The following is a 19941-nucleotide window of genomic DNA, read 5'->3' as shown; positions in this document are numbered from 1 at the left end:
TATAAAGGGAGAAGAGACAACCGGTCTCTCTCCCCAGCGGCAGCCTGTGTCACACAGAGAGCAGACTGTCTGTCCCTCATCTCAGCAGCAAGCATCAGTGGGAGTGGAGATAGTCGCTACCTCTACCCAGCAGTGTTCCAGGGAGATGAGACAATCAGTCGATCTCCCCAGCAGCAGAGGGCGTTCCAGGGAGAAGAGGTAGCCGACCTCTCTCCCCAGCGGCAGTGTGGTTTCCCAGGAGATGATATGGGTGGCATCACTCTCCTGCAGCAGAGTCAAGCGGACCAGTTGGAAGAGGTTCGGGATTCATCTTGTCCGACTAACACAGGTCCAAACCAGTTGGAGGCCTGGTTAGTCTACTGGTGGGAGGGGAGAAATGTGATGGACTGAACCATCACTGGGGCTGTTGGAGAGGCCTGAGGGCTAGACTCCTTCCTATGGACTATGGACCCAGATCTATGGAGACCCCCCCGGCTCATTATTCTACAAAGGAAAAAATGGGTAGTTTCCATCTGTGAGTGATTACCTTATCTCATTGTGTTGGTTCTTGTGAGGTTGCTAGTATTCACGCCCTGGCTCATTTTGGTACGGCACAGGTTGCAAACTACTATTCTTTTGTCGTCCACACTTTCCTCAAAAAAGCGTCATACTGCGGAACACCTACCCCTTGGCAAAGGAGATTTCCGCAAGTAGGTGCTCCGTGGAACAGTTTCGGACCTATTTGTCGTAACCCGCCTTCTTCCTTTTGCCACCCCACTGCCTCTTCCAGCCTGTTGCGGTGCAGCAAATCCCTCTCCCTCTGTACTGCTGCCCTCGCTCGGCTTTCCACATTTACAGGTTGGGTCAGTGACTTCAACTTCCACCACCTCCTCTTCCACTATCTCACTCTGCTCATCTTCCTGACTTGTTGACCTAACCACAACCCTTTGTGATTGACAACTGTGTCTCATCCTCTTCATCAACCTCTTGATTAATTGCCGTTGACTTATTGGCAACTGTGTCTCATCATCATCCACCTCATTAAACAGTAATTGTAGTTCCCCACTGTCATCTTCTTGTGACTGTGGATGCTCAAGAGTTTGGGAATCAGGGCACAAGATCTGTCCCTCTTCAAGCGTTCTTGGCGAGAGGGCCAAATGAAGGAATTGCGCTGAAAAGAGCTCCTTGGAATACCAGAGTACGGGATCACTTGTATTCTCAGACTCTCCATAGAGAAGGAGGATCAGGGTGAGGATTGTGTTGAGAAAACTCTTGGCTACTGAGACTGGACTTGGTGGAAGACAGGGTGGTGCTTAAGCGACTGGAAGCATTATCTGCTGCAATCCAACCGACCACCTGGTTTCACTGGTCTAACTTCAAGAGTGGTGTCCTGCGCCGCCCTGTAAACTGGGACATGAAGCTTGATGTTGTGGATGATTGTTTTTCTTGTGCTCTGGCAGCAGGCACAGTTTCACCGTGCCCAGGGCCACGGCCTCTGCGTGCACCATCAGCATCACGGCCACTTCCTAGTCCCTTACTGCTCGCCTTCTTCATATTAAATGTTATGTATGCTTGAAAGTATGTCACACGTACAGCAGCGTAGGATTTGGAAGTGTATGCACCAAAAAAAATAAAAAAAGGTATTTGGCATGTGGAAACGTCACACAGGAGATATCCCGCAGATAATGTCAACGCTGTCACCAGCGGCTAATAAAAAATTACAAGGAATATACAGATATTTGGGATGAGGAAACGTTATACAGGAGAGGTACCACTGGTAATGTCACTGAAAAAAGTACACTGTATGCCACAGAAAAAAAATTTCAGTGCACACTTTACACTGAAGATGTGGCACTGGTAATGTCTCTGTCAGAATCGGACACCATCTATTGAAAAAGTACACTGTATGTCACAGATAAAAAAAAATCAGCACACACTTTACACTGCAGACATGGCACTGGTAATGTCACTGTCTGCAGCGGACACCGTCTATTAAAAAAGTACACTGTATGTCACAGATACTTTTTTTCAGTGCACACTTTACACTGCAGATATGGCACTGGTAATGTCACTGTCTGCAGTGGACACCGTCTATTAAAAAAGTACACTGGATGTCACAGATATTTTTGGGATGCGCACACTTTACACTGGAGATGTGGCGCAGCTAATGTCACTGTCCGCAGTGGACACCGTCTATTAAAAAAGTACACTGTATGTCACAGATAAAAATTTTAGCGCATACGATACACTGCAGATGTGGCACTGGTAATGTCACTGTCTACAACAGACACATTCTACGGAAAAAGTACACTGGATGTCACAGATATTTTTTGGATGCGCACAACATGACATCACATATATTCCACCCCTTTCTCAGCATTTAAATTAAAAGAACTGCTATGTTTCCCTTAGGGTTAATCAAGCTTCTTGTAGCTGTCTCCCTGACAGCCGCTAGAGGTGCTTCCGCGATTCTCACTGTGAAAATTACAGTGGGAAGACGCGGAACATAGTTTTGAATGCGTGTACATGCGCGTTCGCAGCTGAGAGGAGGATCGGGGAGAAGAGTTCCCAGTGGCGGCGCTGGAGAAAGGTAAGTGGCTGAAGGGGTTTTAACCCCTTCAGCCCAGTGGTAGGGGGACACGAGGGTGCCCCACTCCTAACAACTATATAGTGCCAGGAAAATTAGTTTGTTTTCCTGGCACTATAGTGCTCCTTTAACACCAGTACTGCACAGTGTCTTTTCTCTGCAGGAACAGGCTATAGACACCAGTACCACTACATTAAACTGTACTGGTTCTGGGACTATAGTGTCCTTTTAATGAGAGGTAAATTAGTTTCCAATGTAGTATTAATAACTAAACAATTAAATAATAAACATATTGCATTGTCTACTTACCACCAGGACAATAAGATGATCTGGTCTGTGGCTGCAGTCTGGCTCTTGGTCTGGCTCTGGGGACTCCCTTGTCACGCTCTTCTCCCCCCTCCCTCCCTTGTCACTCTCTTCTCCCCCCCCTCCCTTGTCACTCTCTTCTCCCCCCCTCCCTTGTCACTCTCTTCTCCCCCCCTCCCTCCCTTGTCACTCTCTTCTCCCCCCTCCCTTGTCACACTCGTCTCCCCCCTCCCTCCCTTGTCACTCTCTTCTCTCCCTTGTCACTCTCTTCTCCCCCCTCCCTTGTCACTCTCTTCTCCCCCCTCCCTTGTCACTCTCTTCTCCCCCCTCCCTTGTCACTCTCTTCTCCCCCCCTCCCTTGTCACTCTCTTATCCCCCCTCCCTCCCTTGTCACTCTCTTTCCCCCCTCCCTCCCTTGTCACACTCTTCTCCCCCCTCCCTCCCTTGTCACACTCTTCTCCCCCCTCCCTCCCTTGTCACACTCTTCTCCCCCTCCCTCCCTTGTCACTCTCTTCTCCCCCTCCCTCCCTTGTCAGACTCTTCTTCCCCCTCCCTCCCTTGTCACACTCTTCTCCCCCCTCCCTTGTCACTCGCTTCGCCCCCCTCCCTCCCTTGTCACACTCTTCTCCCCCCTCCCTCCCTTGTCACACTCTTCTCCCCCCTCCCTCCCTTGTCACTCTCTTCTCCCCCCTCCCTTGTCACTCTATTCAAGCCCCCTCCCTCCCTTGTCACTCTCTTCAAGTCCCCTCCCTCCATTGTCACTCTCTTCTCCCCCCTCCCTCCCTTGTCACTCTCTTCAAGTCCCCTCCCTCCATTGTCACTCTCTTCTCCAGTTCTGTAGATTGTTTTGTATCGTTTATGCAAAGTAAAGCCACTGTTGAACTTCCATACAACCGAATCTGGACTCAACTTTATTTGTACACTATCCAAGTTAACTACCCTTTGCACTGCTTCGGACCACATCATGTCTAGGATCCATGGATATCCAGGTAGCAACACAGTGACACATGTACAATACATCTACAGAGACTGTAGGCCACCCTGCACCACTCTGGCAATCCTACCTCTGGGTACCAACATTACTATCTACAAAGGGAGCCTTGAGCTTCCGCTGCTTAACCGTAGCTGTCGTCACGTTTACTTGCTCTATAAGATGGACATACTTCGTAGAAACCTCCTAAGGGGCGAGCGATACCCCAAATGCTGAACCGGGCCGTGGCAATTGGTCAACAGTAGCTAAAAAGTGGCCGACCCCTTTAACTATTAGAATGATAGCTGACACAATTCAATTTGTTCTATTGATTTACTCTAAATCAGGGTTTTGAATACCCTGTTTTCTAGTAAAGGGCATATATGCAAGTAAAATTATTGACAAGCGCTAATGTCGTCCAGTCATGTTTTGCTGCCGGAGCAGCAGCATTAGGGGAACATGGACAACAGCATGTCATAGAATAATGTCATTCTAATAGTTAAGAATATACTACTCTATAGCAAAGATAAAGGATGCATGTGTTTTTAAAAAGCACTGTTTGAACCCAAATATCGTATTTATTTATTTTTTATTTTTAAAGGGAGTCTGTCACCACATTTGGGCCTATTAGACTGATCAAATAGTGTTATATGTGCCACCCAGAACTTAAAAACGGTACCTTTGTTGTGGAAAACTGACTTTTCTTTTAGCCAAAAATGAACTTTGAACATTATGTTAATGAGCCCTCTCAAGTGCCCAGGGCGGCGTCTCAATCCTCCGAGCCCCAGGCAGCACCTCCTCAAGGGCTCATAACCCCGCCCTCCGTGTGCCTCTGCCCGCCCGTTTACTCCCCTCCTCTGTCCTTTTCCACTGCAGCTGCGCGGTCAAATTCGTAGCGGGCGCATGCGCAGTAGGTATTGCGATGCCCTGCCAGGAGCATGCGCCCGCTACGAATTTGACCGCGCAGCTGCAGTGGAAAAGGACAGAGGAGGGGAGTAAACGGGCGGGCAGAGGCACACGGAGGGCGGGGTTATGAGCCCTTGAGGAGGTGCTGCCTGGGCCTCGGAGGATTGAGACGCCGCCCTGGGCACTTGAGAGGGCTCATTAACATAATGTTCAAAGTTCATTTTTGGCTAAAAGAAAAGTCAGTTTTCCACAACAAAGGTACCGTTTTTAAGTTCTGGGTGGCACATATAACACTATTTGATCAGTCTAATAGGCCCAAATGTGGTGACAGACTCCCTTTAAAGGCGAATTAAATGGCTTAATGGAGGTACTCTGAATTACTAGTCATGCATCTGCCTGATTGGTGCAAGGGCTGTGTAATGCTTCTTTTTCCTGTGTTGGTGCCATAGGTGGTTAAATATTTGGAGACTGGAGATCTTTGCACAGGAGATCCTGTAATCAGTTGATTGTTTGGGATATTTCTAACAAGAAAATATTGTCCGTGTGGATAAACTCTATAAAGGGATACTTTCATCAGAAAGGCTTTTTTTTTGTAAAAACAGTATTCATAGAGAATGATTTTCTAAAGGGCATCTGTCAGCAGTTTTGTACTTATGGAACTGGCTGACCTGTTACATGTAACAGGCATCTGTGTTGGTCCCATGTTCATATGTGCCCGCATTGCTGAGAAAATTGATGTTTTAATATAGGCAATTGAGCCTTACCGTAACCGGGCTCCACTTTCTCTACAACTGCTGCATCCTCTGCACTTTGATTGACAGGACAGGGTATGAAGACAGTTACACTGCCTGGCCCTGTCAATCAAAGTAGAGAGGGCGCGGTAGTTCCAGAGAAAACAGATACTCTAGGAGTAAAGGCAACTCCTCAGTTGTTCCTAGAGGCTCGTTTGCGGCGCAATCGCTGCTACTTACTTACAGAGATGAGTTTTGTGACTAAGTAATTCATCACATAGCGAATTTCTTTGCAAAATTCAGCAAAACAGCCGAATCCAATTTTTCTAAACTTCGCTCAACGCTACCCTTAGTGTCTGTCCAGATAAACTTTTCTGTGATAAAAAAAAAATCCACAACGGTCCCCTTATAGTGTGCCTTCCATGCAGGTCACTCTACAGTCTAATTAAAGGTAGAATAATATCCTAAAGTGACATTTGAATTCAGCAAGTTTAAATTAAAGCAGGTCTTTAAGAACATTTTTCTTCCAATGCAGGGATATTGATTCTACATATTTAATGGTGTTTCCTAAAGTCCTGATTTGCATGCAAGTGAGGCAGTGTTTCTAAATGATCCATGTGGATCCAGCGCTGTCTGCTTGCCTCTGATTATAGATGTCTTTTTAAACCTCTGCTTCTGTTGTCTCGGTTACCTGAGCAGTCTTTATTGACATTTTGATGAAGGGAAGTGCAGAACAGGCTATGTGGTTATTTTAAGGATGAGACTAATGCGAGGAATAGATAATATAAACTAGCTGCAGAAGAAAAAATCATTTCCAGTTATTGTCTCTGCTGCATTAAAATGTGAGGCCATAATGCATAGTATTAGCATCATTAACCCTTTCAAGACCAGACCAATTTACATTTTTTTTTTTCATTTTTACTTAACATCCACCATCCAAGTGTCATAACGTTTTCACTTTTCCTTTCAAATAGCCATACGAGTAATTATTTTTTGCAGGGTAAATTGTACTTTCCAAGGGCACCATTTAATATTCTATGCAATGTATTGGGAAGCTGGAAAAAAAAAAATTCTAATGGGAGTGGAGCTAGAGAAAAAACGCACAATTCCACTGTATGAGTTTTTCTATTTATGGCATTAATTAGGTGGTAAAAATGACTTGTTCCCTTTGTTCAGCGGGTCAGTAAAATAACAGCAATACCAAATTTATGTCGTTTTTATTTAAAAAAAGAAATATTTGCATTGCCATACTATGACACCCAAAACTTTTTTTTATTTTTAATCTGAGAAGCTGTGTGAGGGCTCATTTTTTGCAGGGTAAGTTATATATTTTATTGATACTATTTTGCTGTATATATGACATTTTGATAACTTTTTATTCAAAGCAAGAAAAATGGCTGTTCGGGCGATTTGACTTTTTGCCATTATGGTGTTCAGCATACAAGATAAATATTTTTATATTTTGATAGTTCTGTAATTTTTTCATGAGGCAATACCAATGATGTTTATATAAATTTTTTGCTTATTTATTTTTATTGGTAAAATGGAGAAATGGGATGAATGTATCATTCTTTAGTTGTTGTTTTTTAACAATTTTTTCCTTTTTTAACTTTATTTTTTACCCTTTTAGGGGACTTAAACATGATCATTAGATCGTTTATACCATAGTCTGCAATATTTTACCATTGCAGTCTATGGAAAAATCCTTATGCTTCTATTGCGTCTTGTCACAGGGAGAGCTCATTAGGAACTTTGCTATGGCCAACCTGGGAGCCTTTACAACACTCCTTTTGATTAATGAATCCCAGCAGCTGTGTCTTTGCGATATAAATTTATTCCAGATATGTCCTACAACCAGGACACGTTTCGGCAAACATGCCTTCATCAACAAGTACATCTTAATGAACATGCAATATATATATATACATATAATAAAATGTACCGCCTACAAAGACCTTTCTCCTTCTTCCGTGCAGCGTGCACTGAGTAAGTGCTGACCAGCTCTACCCTTTACAAGACTCCTGACTGCCATAACAATCAAACGGCTCCCTTGATCTTATCATGGGGGAGCCATTTGGTTACCGGGAGCATCCAGCTCCCAATAAATGACTTTTCAGATGCTGCGGCTTGCAACCATGGCATCTGAGGGGAAAATTGTCCATGATCTGAGTTACCTCTGCTCATGGACATTGCTGGCGCTTGCTCAGCTCTTGAGTGGAAACATTTAAAACATCACCTTCTGCCGTATATATACGGTGGATGGCACAAAAGGGTTATCTTATGAATGCAATTAATGAATAGTGAATCAATTCTAAATGAATCGAGTTTGACATGAATTTTATATAAATTCAAGTTGCATTCAAATCTAAATTTTTGTGATTCCACTTGGCGTATTTTGTGGAGAGAGAACATTTCAATAAAAAAAAATTAAGAACAAAGTGAGGGACTAGAGATAAAAACTATGAGTGCTAGTCCCATTTTGATAAGGGTAGAATCCTTTTGGACCAAATGGAAAAGGTTGGCTATTTGGCTGAATCGAACCATAGTCAAATTGGAGGGATTTGATCATCTCTAAATGCAACACCCAACAGGGGCAGAACCACATGCTCCTGCACATTACACTATCACCATCACCATCACAATGACATACCACATATTTGTAGTTTCATGAAATTATTGTTCATTTTTTTTGGTGTAGTAATACTGTTGCTTTCAACAAGGTCTACACAGATCCATAAGGATTTTTGAATATTTGATACAAACTGAGGAAATGCTACTTAAAAATTGAAACTTTTTTTTAGTACATACACTGATTAGCTATAATATTAAACACCTGGCTATACTATGTAAGTTACCCTTGTTCTGCCAAAACAGCTGTGTCCCATCAAGGCATGGACAATACCTCTATAGGTGTCCTGCAATATCTTGCACCAAGACTTTAGCAACGGATCCTTCACCAGTTCTAACATACTGTTTGAGTAGATACTGTACTTGTATTCCTCATAAAATAATTTTGGGCACTGTTTTCAAGAACTCTGTACTGTGCTGCTCCCCTGTTGTTCCTCCTAGAAATGTATTCATGAATTGACAGTTAGGATTTCCCTTTCCCCTTGTCAAGTGGGTGTGTACCTTCACAGTCTGACAGTATCAGAGTGTGTATGGTCTCATCTACAACTGTTAACACCCTCTTCATACATTTCAAGTACAAACCGAATTCCAAAAAAGTTGGGACACTAAACAAATTGTGAATAAAAACTGAATGCAATGATGTGGAGATGGCAAATGTCAATATTTTATTTGTAATAGAACGTAGATGACAGATCAAACGTTTAATCCAAGTAAATGTATCATCTTAAAGGAAAAATACGTTGATTCCAATTTTCACGGTGTCAACAAATCCCCAAAAAGTTGGGACAAGTAGCAATAAGAGGCTGGACAAAGTAAATTTGAGCAGAACGAAGAGCTGGAAGACCAATTAACACTAATTAGGTCAATTGGCAACATGATTGGGTATAAAAAGAGCTTCTCAGAGTGGCAGTGTCTCTCAGAAGCCAAGATGGGTAGAGGATCACCAATTCCCACAATGTTGCGCAGAAAGATAGTGGAGCAATATTAGAAAGGTGTTACCCAGCGAAAAATTGCAAAGACTTTGCATCTATCATCATCAACTGTGCATAACATCATCCGAAGATTCAGAGAATCTGGAACAATCTCTGTGCGTAAGGGTCAAGGCCGTAAAACCATACTGGATGCCCGTGATCTCCGGGCCCTTAAACGACACTGCACCACAAACAGGAATGCTACTGTAAAGGAAATCACAGAATGGGCTCAGGAATACTTCCAGAAACCATTGTCAGTGAACACAATCCACCGTGCCATCCGCCGTTGCCAGCTGAAACTCTACAGTGCAAAGAAGAAGCCATTTCTAAGCAAGATCCACAAGCTCAGGCGTTTTCACTGGGCCAGGGATCATTTAAAATGGAGTGTGGCAAAATGGAAGACTGTTCTGTGGTCAGACGAGTCACGATTCAAAGTTCTTTTTGGAAATCTGGGACGCCATGTCATCCGGACCAAAGAGGACAAGGACAACCCAAGTTGTTATCAACGCTCAGTTCAGAAGCCTGCATCTCTGATGGTATGGGGTTGCATGAGTGCGTGTGGCATGGGCAGCTTGCATGTCTGGAAAGGCACCATCAATGCAGAAAAATATATTCAGGTTCTAGAACAACATATGCTCCCATCCAGACGTCATCTCTTTCAGGGAAGACCCTACATTTTTCAACAAGATAATGCCAGACCACATTCTGCATCAATCACAACATCATGGCTGCGTAGGAGAAGGATTCGGGTACTGAAATGGCCAGTCTGCAGTTCAGATCTTTCACCTATAGAGAACATTTGGCGCATCATAAAGAGGAAGGTGCAACAAAGAAGGCCCAAGACGATTGAACAGTTAGAGGCCTGTATTAGACAAGAATGGGAGAGCATTCCTATTTCTAAACTTGAGAAACTGGTCTCCTCGGTCCCCAGACGTCTGTTGAGTGTTGTAAGAAGAAGGGGAGATGCCACACAGTGGTGAAAATGGCCTTGTCCCAACTTTTTGGGGATTTGTTGACACCATGAAATTCTGATTCAACATATTTTTCCCTTAAAATGGTACATTTTCTCAGTTTAAACTTTTGTTCCGTGATTTATGTTCTATTCTTAATAAAATATTAGAAGTTGGCACCTCCACATCATTGCATTGAGTTTTTATTCACGATTTGTATAGTGTCCCAACTTTTTTGGAATCCGGTTTGTAGGAATAACAGAACAACGGCACAAAGAAACTATGCTCTCAAATTATTACATGAGGAAAACAAATATTTATTAAAATAGACATGTCAGGAGAGCTGACGGAATGGACAGCTATGAGGTGGGGTCCCCATGGATCAGACTTGTTATTCCAGCACATACCACAGGTGGTTGATTGGACTGAAATTTAGGGAATTTGGAGGCCAAGTCACCAACCTGCACTTTTTGCCATGTTCTTCAAGCCATTCCTGAACAATGATTGCAGTGTGGTATTGGTAGTATCCTGCTGAAAGAGGCCTCTGCCATTATAGAATTCCATTGCCATGTACGTGGTCTTCCACAATTTTTAGGTAGATGATACTTGTCGCAATAACATACACATGAATGTCAGGATCCAATGTTTCCTAGGAAAATATTACCAAGCCTCTGCCAGCTTGACTTCTTCCCATAAAGGATCCTGATGCCAACTCTTCCCCTGTAAGTGACATCCATGCGCTTAGCCATCCATATAATGTAAAAGAAAATGCAAATCATCCAACCAGTGCTATTTTTTTATTATTCTATATTAAAAAATGTTTGCACAATTTTTGTGCATGTTGTTACATTGCAGGTCACACCCTTCCCCACAAAAAAGAAAAAAGAAAGGATGGAGACAGCACGTTCAATGGTTGGAATTTATTGACAAAGGCTTCTTGGCCGAAATGCTGCATCTGGAATAAATTCCAACCATTGGACATGTTGTCTCCATCCTTTCTTTTTTATTTTACGTGGACTACTCTATTGTATATGGGGAAGCTTAACGCTTCCCCAGGAGACTTGCACCCATCGCTTATTTTCTGAGGAGGTCTGTTCACCTTGTTTTTTTTACCCTTTCCCACAATGTCATGCCCCTTTGTCACAAAAGGTATTATGGATTATTAGGGATTAAATTTGCTTTATAAATAGATGTATACAGTTTTCGGTGCATTTTATACAAAATTCTACCTGCAATCACATTAGTACATATGGGCCAATGCATCTTAGTGCACATAATGTTTCATAAAGAACATAATAAAAGTCATGTTTTGATTGAAAGTAGATGTACATGTACATGTTTGTATCCCAGTAGTAATTGAAAATAATTATTTTAAAAAATTGCCAAAAATATATATATTTTTTATGTATCTGGATTTTGGATGTGGTTAAAATCTTTAATTTTAATAATTACTATGTCAGAATTCTTCCAAATTTCTAGATTTACACCAGAATAGTGTTTAGTTTTGCATTCAGTTGCAGCTTTCAGTTATTGGGCCTTGATCTGGATCTTATCTGTAAGCTAAATGTGTTGTAGCAAGACTAGGTTTTAAAGAGACTCCCTATGGTACAGCCTGCTATCTGTCTCTAAACATAAAGTAAATCCTGTTCCTTTGATTCGACCAAAGCCTACTGATTTAAACTCCAAGATTTTCTATTACTAAACTTTATAAAGATGCCAACCAATCTCTTAACACTTGTACGGGCGCTCAACATGAGGACCAGTTACCTTCATCTACTGGTTGGAAACAACAGGATTCTAAGATAATATAACCAAAAGTGATATTGCCTGGTGCCTGCCTCACATGCTTAATGCAAATACTAAGTCAAATCTAACCTTAAATTTCAGTTCAAATTTCCCATAGCTATATAAATGAAAATAAATAAGTAAAATAATAACAAATTTATATATATATATATATATATATATATAAAAATAATCGATAGGAAATTTAGTATCTTCTTTCTCTCTCTCTCTATATAGATACAAAGACTCCAGCTAAGTCATATTTTGATGCAACTTGTTTATTTTGCGTACAGAGATGGTTGCTGCGGCGAAGTGACGTTTCGGCAACTCTGTGCCTTCATCAGACTAGTGCCGCTGGTGGGAGAAGAAGTCACGTAGGTGTGGACGCAGTAAGGAGTATAACATGCGGTAGTACCGCTGGGAGATAGAGGCGCCTCTATCTCCCAGCGGTACTACCGCATTTTATACTCCTTACTGCGTCCACACCTACGTGACTTCTTCTCCCACCAGCGGCACTAGTCTGGTGAAGGCACAGAGTTGCCGAAACGTCACTTCGCCGCAGCAACCATCTCTACGCAAAATAAACAAGTTGCATCACAATACGACTTAGCTGGAGTCTTTGTATCTATTGTTAAAGGGGTGGGAACCCTACTCCAGCAGAACATCCACTGAGTGCTACAAGGGCTCTGCTTGTATATGTAAAGAATCTCTCTCTCTCTCTCTCTCTCTCTCTCTATATATATATATATATATATATATATATATTATTTTTTTTTTTTATTATTATTATTATTATTATTATTATTATCTGGTTATTATTTTTTATTATTATTATTATTATTATTATTATTATTAGCTGGTTATGATTCATTATTATTATCATCATTATTATTTGCTGGTTATTATTTATCATTATTATTATTATTATTATTATTATTATTATTATTTGCTTTTACAGCTCACAAATGTTCACAGGTCATAGGACACATAAATAGTACATATTCTATATTCTTTTGAAGCAGCGCACTTGATTGCTCAAGAGATGGGAGTCTTGTATGACCTTTCTGTCATGGGTCCAGAAGGTTTTGAATATAAGAAATTCATGTTAATTAGTGCAAAGTTTAGTCTAGCTGGATTTATTCTCTGCACTAATTAGCACTACGTATACATACTGTATGCTGTCATTGTCTGATTTCTAGTATAATCAGATAATAATCGAAAATACAGATATGTCCATCTGCAAGCAGGGTACAGGTTTTGGGACAAGTGAGGCCAAGAAACAATGTCCATGTGATATGGTTGAACGAATCACTGTCCCCTCTCTTTAATGTCTCACACAAGACTCCAAATAATTCAGGAGGCTTAACCAATCCAGGAAAGGTAACTTTATATATAACTTCTTAATCAAGAGGTACATCGCTTTGGTTTCGGTATTCACTGAATATTCAACCAGTAGTCTGGAGACTCTTTCCCTTGTTTCCATTCCCCACTGTAGTGTTTACCCTACTGACAAATACTGTGAGACCATATGGGGGTTAATTCAAAAATCATGTCTCTCTTAGGCTAAGTTAGCAAACATATCCATTAAACAAATCCAACAGGCTATTCCAGCAGGAGTTCACCAGATCTGGCCAAGCGGAATATTACCATTCACCGCCAGATTCCATTGACTATAATGTGCCCGATTCCTGGAACAAGTGGGTGGGGAATGGCAGTATCCGGCTAGGCTAGATCCAGTGATCTCCAGTGATCTCCAGTGATCTCTGCCAGAACAGCCTGATGGACTTGTTTAACTGAGGTGTGATATAAACCTACCATCAGGCTTCTCTTCCAAAAGGGGAGCCACCAATGGACCTTACTGGCAACCATATTTTTTGGGACCTTTCTTTCTCTAGAGACGTACATCATAACCAGTCTTCTTGTTCTAAAGAGGATCTATCACCTCTCCTGAAATATCTGTTTTTGTAACTACTTGCAATCCCCATGTAATAACATTTCTGGATCATCTATTCTTATGGTTCATTCCTTAATTATTTCTCAGTGAAGTTCCATATGGGTGTTATCAGTTGGTTGTGTGTTCTGACACTGTCCAATCTGTGATCCCTGTACCAGATGGTGCTGAGACACCCCCAACTGGTAACACTCATCTGGACCTTTATTGCAGACTGAATGCAATTCATTCATAATGTCTTGAAGAAATAATATAGAAATGGCACAACACAGAGTCAAAAGAATATATATTTTTATTACATAGTGAATGCAAGTATGTAGTTAATAAAACAGACATGCCAGGAGAGTTTACAGACACTCCTTAGTATTTTAATGCTACCCCTTTATGTTTAAGATTTTAATTTAATTAGTTTTAGTATATAGTACTAGTAGATATTAGGGTTACATTATATACAGTTGTCATTAAGCAGAAGGTAATTCCTAGCACATAGTTACACATAAGGGTTAAGATATTTAATCATCAAGCAGATTAACATTTTTGACAACTGACTCGCATAGGAAAATATTATCTTAAAAGGCAAAAGTGACTTGCACTGATTAGAAATTAGCCTTTAGTGAGAGGCTAATGAGCCGGGAGTCAGTAAGGCCAAAATCCTGGAGTTAATCTCTTGGCGGCTCAGTTAAGCATCTGATTCCATTCTGCATTAATCAAGTATGAGATCATAAAGTTTGTGGGAGGACGTTCTATAAAACCAGAGTCATCTCTATGAACATTACTATTACATTGGGACAGGTTGATTTTTGAATACATAGCTTTTAGTGATGAGCGGCAGGGGCAATATTTGAATTAGCGCTATTTCGCAAATATTTGGGTGAATATTCGTCATAAATTTGCTCATTCTTATTTTCTTGATTGCGAAAATCGGCAATGTAATATGCGCGTATTGCGCGCGCAATGCTGTGGTGGGTCACTTTTGCTGCATTTTTCAAGCTGCTAGAAGTTTCCTGAGACTGGAGAAAATGGTTGGCACGGCAGAACATTACAATAGCTTTATATACAGATAGAGATCTCCAATATATTCCCAAATTCCCAAATTGGCGATATTCGCTATTAAAATTTGCGCCCAACACTAATATCTCTTTCAATTTTGCACGTTTGTTTTATTTAAAAAGTCAGAGGATAATTTTCACAAAATGTTTAGCTCTGCATTTCTTTCGGTAATTTTTTATTCTCTGGAAAAATATAAGGAAAACTGCAATTTCTTCCACGTTGGGCTGGCCCACTAGAGTACCAGAGGATCAACCAGTTGACCAGAAGAAAACCTCATTTAAAGGGGTTGTCTCACTTCAGTAATCGGCATTGATCATGTAGAGAAAGTTAATACAAGGCACTTACTAATGTATTGTTATTATCCATATTGCTTCCTTTCATGGCTGGATTCATTTTTCTATCACAATATACACTTTCCATGATTACAGACCACCCTTCAATCCAGCAGCTGTGGTTGTGCTCGCACAATATAGGGAAAAGCACCAGCCTATGTGCAGTCTCATAGTCCCGGGCACCAGAGAGGCTGATGCTTTTTCCTATAGTGTGCAAGGACGACCACCACTGATGGATTGAAGGGTGGTCTGTAACCATGGAAACGAGCAGTGTATAATGTGATGGAAAAATGAATCCAGCCAGCAAAGGAAGCAATATGGATAATAACAATACATTAGTAAGTGGCTTGCAATTACTTTCTCTACATGATAAATGCAACTTACTGAAGTGAGAGAACCCCTTTAAGGCTTAGTTTGGAGCCAATCACTTTTAGGGTCATCTAAGGTTGAATCACAAACAACTTGCACATGTTCTGTATAGATGGAGGGTAAGCCTTCAAAACATATTTCTCTGGTGGGACGAAAAATTCCCAGTTTGACTTTAAATTATTTTACTTTGAGTTTCTGTGCAAATAAAGTCAAACAAAGTCACATTCTGTGTAATGTATATAGGCTACAGTTTAGGCTGTTGTTTTTTTTAAATTTATTTTCTAATTGCTATAGATTTCAACTACACCGCTGAGGCACAAACCAATCTGTTCAATCTATAAAAAAATAAAAATAAAAATTTAAATGAAAACCTTCTACCTAAGAAAATCCGTATTGGGTTTTATTTAAGGAAAGGTCATAAAAAATAACTTATCCATCATTGAGCTCTATTCAGTGGTGACACATTGAAGAACAGGTTACATAACCTATGCAAACAGATCATTATTTTGTATATTCTAAATGATAATCATCTTGTTATTGTCCTAAATGATTAAAAAAATGGTGAAGTTACAATGTGACTTTCAGTGGTGTAACTACATAAAGTGCATAAATTGGGATTTCACCTGGGCCCTAGATCTGTATGAGAATAACAATTTCATCAATGAAGTGTAAAAGTTGTGCAACTCTAATAGAGAGTTTTCATTGTTATCCAGACACTTTATAGTACCTCTGGTGGCAGGGCAGATTTTGACACCTTTAAATATTCCAGTATTGCTCAGCTTAAAGGGGTTGTCCCATGAAAAATATTCTACATTTTTCAAACCAGCACCTTGATCTGAATACTTTTGTAATTGCATGTGATAAAAATATAGTCACTGAGTTGTTCACTGAACTCTATATGTATAGCACCACCTACTGTTTGCCCTTTTTCAAAACTCTCTGTCCAGCTCACTGAGGTGGACATACATACCATGCTCAGTTCCATACTTCAACTGCCGCTAGCTTCAGCCAAAAAGACACAACCTCCGAGAAAGGACACACCCGAGCAACTGGAGCAATGCATGTGGAGATCTTTGGACCCATGTGAGGTGCAGGGCTGGTTCTCAGTTTGTTAGAAAGAGACCGTTGTGTACTATAAGATATCAGATTTTTACATTAATCATAAGATAGCCCCTTTAATATTTACACTTATGAAAAACATTATAAAAATGTAGTCTTATGTACTTACATGATAAAAGGTGGAAAAGGTGGTTCCACCCTCCAGAGCAAAACAGGTGAGGTGCAAACTGCTGAATGGATCACCCTATCCAATAATGTGAAAATGAAATTTGCAAATTGTATGTACATACATACTTGGTAGTCTCCAAATTTTAGTATAGCTGACTTAAAGAATGAAAAGTTCACACATTTCATGAAACTTTGTTGACTATTACTTGTCTGTTGGGTTTCCAGTTTTGCTCTTATTAAGATATACTGAATGTGACACACAGCGTGATATAATACTGAAAAAAGATGGTGGAAAATTGAGAACATGGACATAATTATCTTTGTTACCAACTGTATGAGACCTTATAACTCAAGAGAAAACAATACCACCAAAATGCTGATGATGGTAGTAACAATAATAACAAAGTAGGCCACACAAACCCTAATATTCTACACAGACACCATCACAAAGATGATAAACTCTATATCAGAATGTTAATAGCATAACACATAATGAGACAAATACCTATGATATATATAAACCATAGATCACACATTTGTCGTCACCGTCGGCACATAAAACTGAATGTATATTCCAAATACGTCTCTGTCATACAGTTAGCAAAGCGATCCATCATCACAACCTGTAAAAATGATTTCTTGCAGCTCTGTCTTACGTCCATGTTATCGTTAATGAGTTTTTAATGAAGATGACTTAATTCTGTCTGCAGAACTACTATGGAGCTGCAAGGACTATACTTTCCGATAACCCACTTGGCTTGACATGTGGAATGGTATGTCCGACATCAGACCTTTGTGTAGGTGGATGCAATTTATATGCAACGGAAGAAGGTCCAATTAATATTGGGGGCCTACAGCAATTTGCTACTGAGGTATGTGCTTATTGTAGTGAATGTTCATCAACTTAGACATATCTATGTGCCTATACATCTCCTCCTGTTTCATGCTTCTCCTGTATTATGAAATTCAAACACATGCACGCTATAAAATAAGAGGTAATAATAATAAAATTGTATATATATATATATATATATATATATACTCTGAACAAAAATATAAACGCAACACTTTCGGTTTTGCTCCCATTTTGCATGAGCTGAACTCAAACATTTTCTACATACACAAAAGACCCATTACTCTCGAATATTGTTCACAAATCTGTCTAAATCTGTGTTAGTGAGCACTTCTCCTTTGCCGAGATAATCCATCCCACCTCACAGATGTGTCATATCAAGGTGCTGATTAGATCTGTACACAATTCCTGGAAGCTGAAAACATCCCAGTTCTTGCATGGCCAGCATACTCACCGGACATGTCACCCATTGAGCATGTTTGGGATACTCTGGATCGGCGGATACGACAGCGTGTTCCATTTCCTGCCAATATTCTGCAACTCCGCACAGCTATTGAAGAGGAGTGGACCAACATTCCACAGGCCACAATCAACAACCTGATCAACTCTATGCGACGGAGATGTGTTGCACTGCGTGAGGCAAATGGTGGCCACACCAGATACTGACTGGTTTTCTGACCCCCCCCCCCACCCCCAGTAAGGCAAAACTGTGCACATTTTAGAGTGGCCTTTTATTGTGAGCAGTCTAAGGCACACCTGTGCAATATTCATGCTGTGTAATCAGCACCTTGATATGACACACCTGTGAGGTGGGATGGATTATCTCGGCAAAGGAGAAGTGCTCACTAACACAGATTTAGACAGATTTGTGAGCAATATTTGAGAGTAATGGGTCTTTTGTGTATGTAGAAAATGTTTCAGATCTTTGAGTTCAGTTCATGCAAAATGGGAGCAAAACCGAAAGTGTGGCATTTATATTTTTGTTCAGTATATATATATATATATATATATATATATATATATATATATAAAATGATCCCTCAAGATGCAATGGTCTCAGGATACAATATTTTCAACATACAATGGTCTTTTCTGACCCATCGTAGGTTGAAACCAGACTCAAAATACAATGTCTCAGACTCAAATACAACCAATCAAGGCCACTTCTCGTGTAAAATAGGTGTATTAGTTGCTAGTTAGCAGCTATTACTGACTGTTATATGTAAGGACATGTTTTATCTGTCTTAGTTATCTGCTTATTTATCTTAAATCTTACTTTTCTCTTATCTTGATTGACATTTTGGGGCTTTGGAACCTATTACTCAACTTACAATGGTTTCAACATACAATGGTCGCCCTGGAACCAATTAATATTGTATCTTGAGGGACCACTGTGTGTATATATATATATATATATATATATATATATAAAGTAGGGCTTATTGTCACGGAAGGTGTATAGAAAACTAAAAGACACAAAAGGAAGATCCGACTGACTGGATCCAAAACTAAGGAACCAAAGGGATAGCCCTGCAACAGACCTGGCTCTCTCCCTAACTGCTCAGCCTATGCAAAATTCTCAATGGTAGAAAATCGCATATCCTCGTACCTCGACTGTATAACCACTGAACACCCTATAATAGTGAGCGGACACGACCACCGGCTCCCTACACTTGATACGGAGGGAGTCAGGGTCACCTGGGATCCAGAAAACAGGAAAATACAAATGAATGAACAAAACTTATCTGTAGAAGACTCAGTAGTAGCATGCAGCATGCATACACTCCAGGAAGTTGTATAAACCGCAAAGTGATGCAGTATGGGAAGGGATTTAAAGGGATGCAATCAGTGCAACTACATGACAGCTGAGAGAGGCTAACGAGATGAGGAAACTAAAGCAAAACAAAAGAAACCTCAAGTGGGAGGTTCTGAAGAACGTCTGTCAGAGCTTATCAGATGTATGGTGGTGACACTTATATACTGAAGAGTAGTGTTTCGTACACCAATACACCGGTCTTAAGTCAACCTGCGCCTCTATAAATTTGTTATATTCTCTGCTGTCCATGCTCCAGAAACTGGTGTAGATTTTAGTGATAATTTTGGCTGCTAAGCCTTTTTATTATGTTGCCAGAGTAGTGCAATAGTGCAAAACATAAAGAGTCACAAAATGCCATTTGCTCAAAAATGTGAAACTTTTGGAGGCCAGAAACCTAGCGTCCAAGTTTTGTAGATGTTCCCTACTATGTACATGCCACTAAAATGATTACATTATTGATCCAATATGTGGTCAAAATTGGCAATATTGGATCTTCATTCACCATATATCGCGACCCACAATGATTAAGA

General features: G+C 40.5%; 1 protein-coding gene across 2 annotated transcripts in view; it reads left to right on the top strand.

The window, feature by feature from the left end:
• DPYD (dihydropyrimidine dehydrogenase) overlaps nt 1-19941 on the top strand; it is a 1571083-nt gene that overhangs the window by 443591 nt on the left and 1107551 nt on the right. For both annotated transcript variants that reach the window (XM_040406865.1, XM_040406866.1), the window contains exon 5: nt 17453-17614. In XM_040406865.1, coding sequence (XP_040262799.1) covers nt 17453-17614 — 162 coding nt within the window. The remainder of the gene's footprint in view (nt 1-17452; nt 17615-19941) is intronic.

The sequence above is a fragment of the Bufo bufo genome, chromosome 9 (genome assembly GCF_905171765.1).
Source record: "Bufo bufo chromosome 9, aBufBuf1.1, whole genome shotgun sequence".
In the NCBI taxonomy this organism is placed as follows: Eukaryota; Metazoa; Chordata; class Amphibia; order Anura; family Bufonidae; genus Bufo; species Bufo bufo.
Note: the sequence above shows the minus strand (reverse complement) of the source record. Positions and strands in the feature narration are given on the sequence as shown.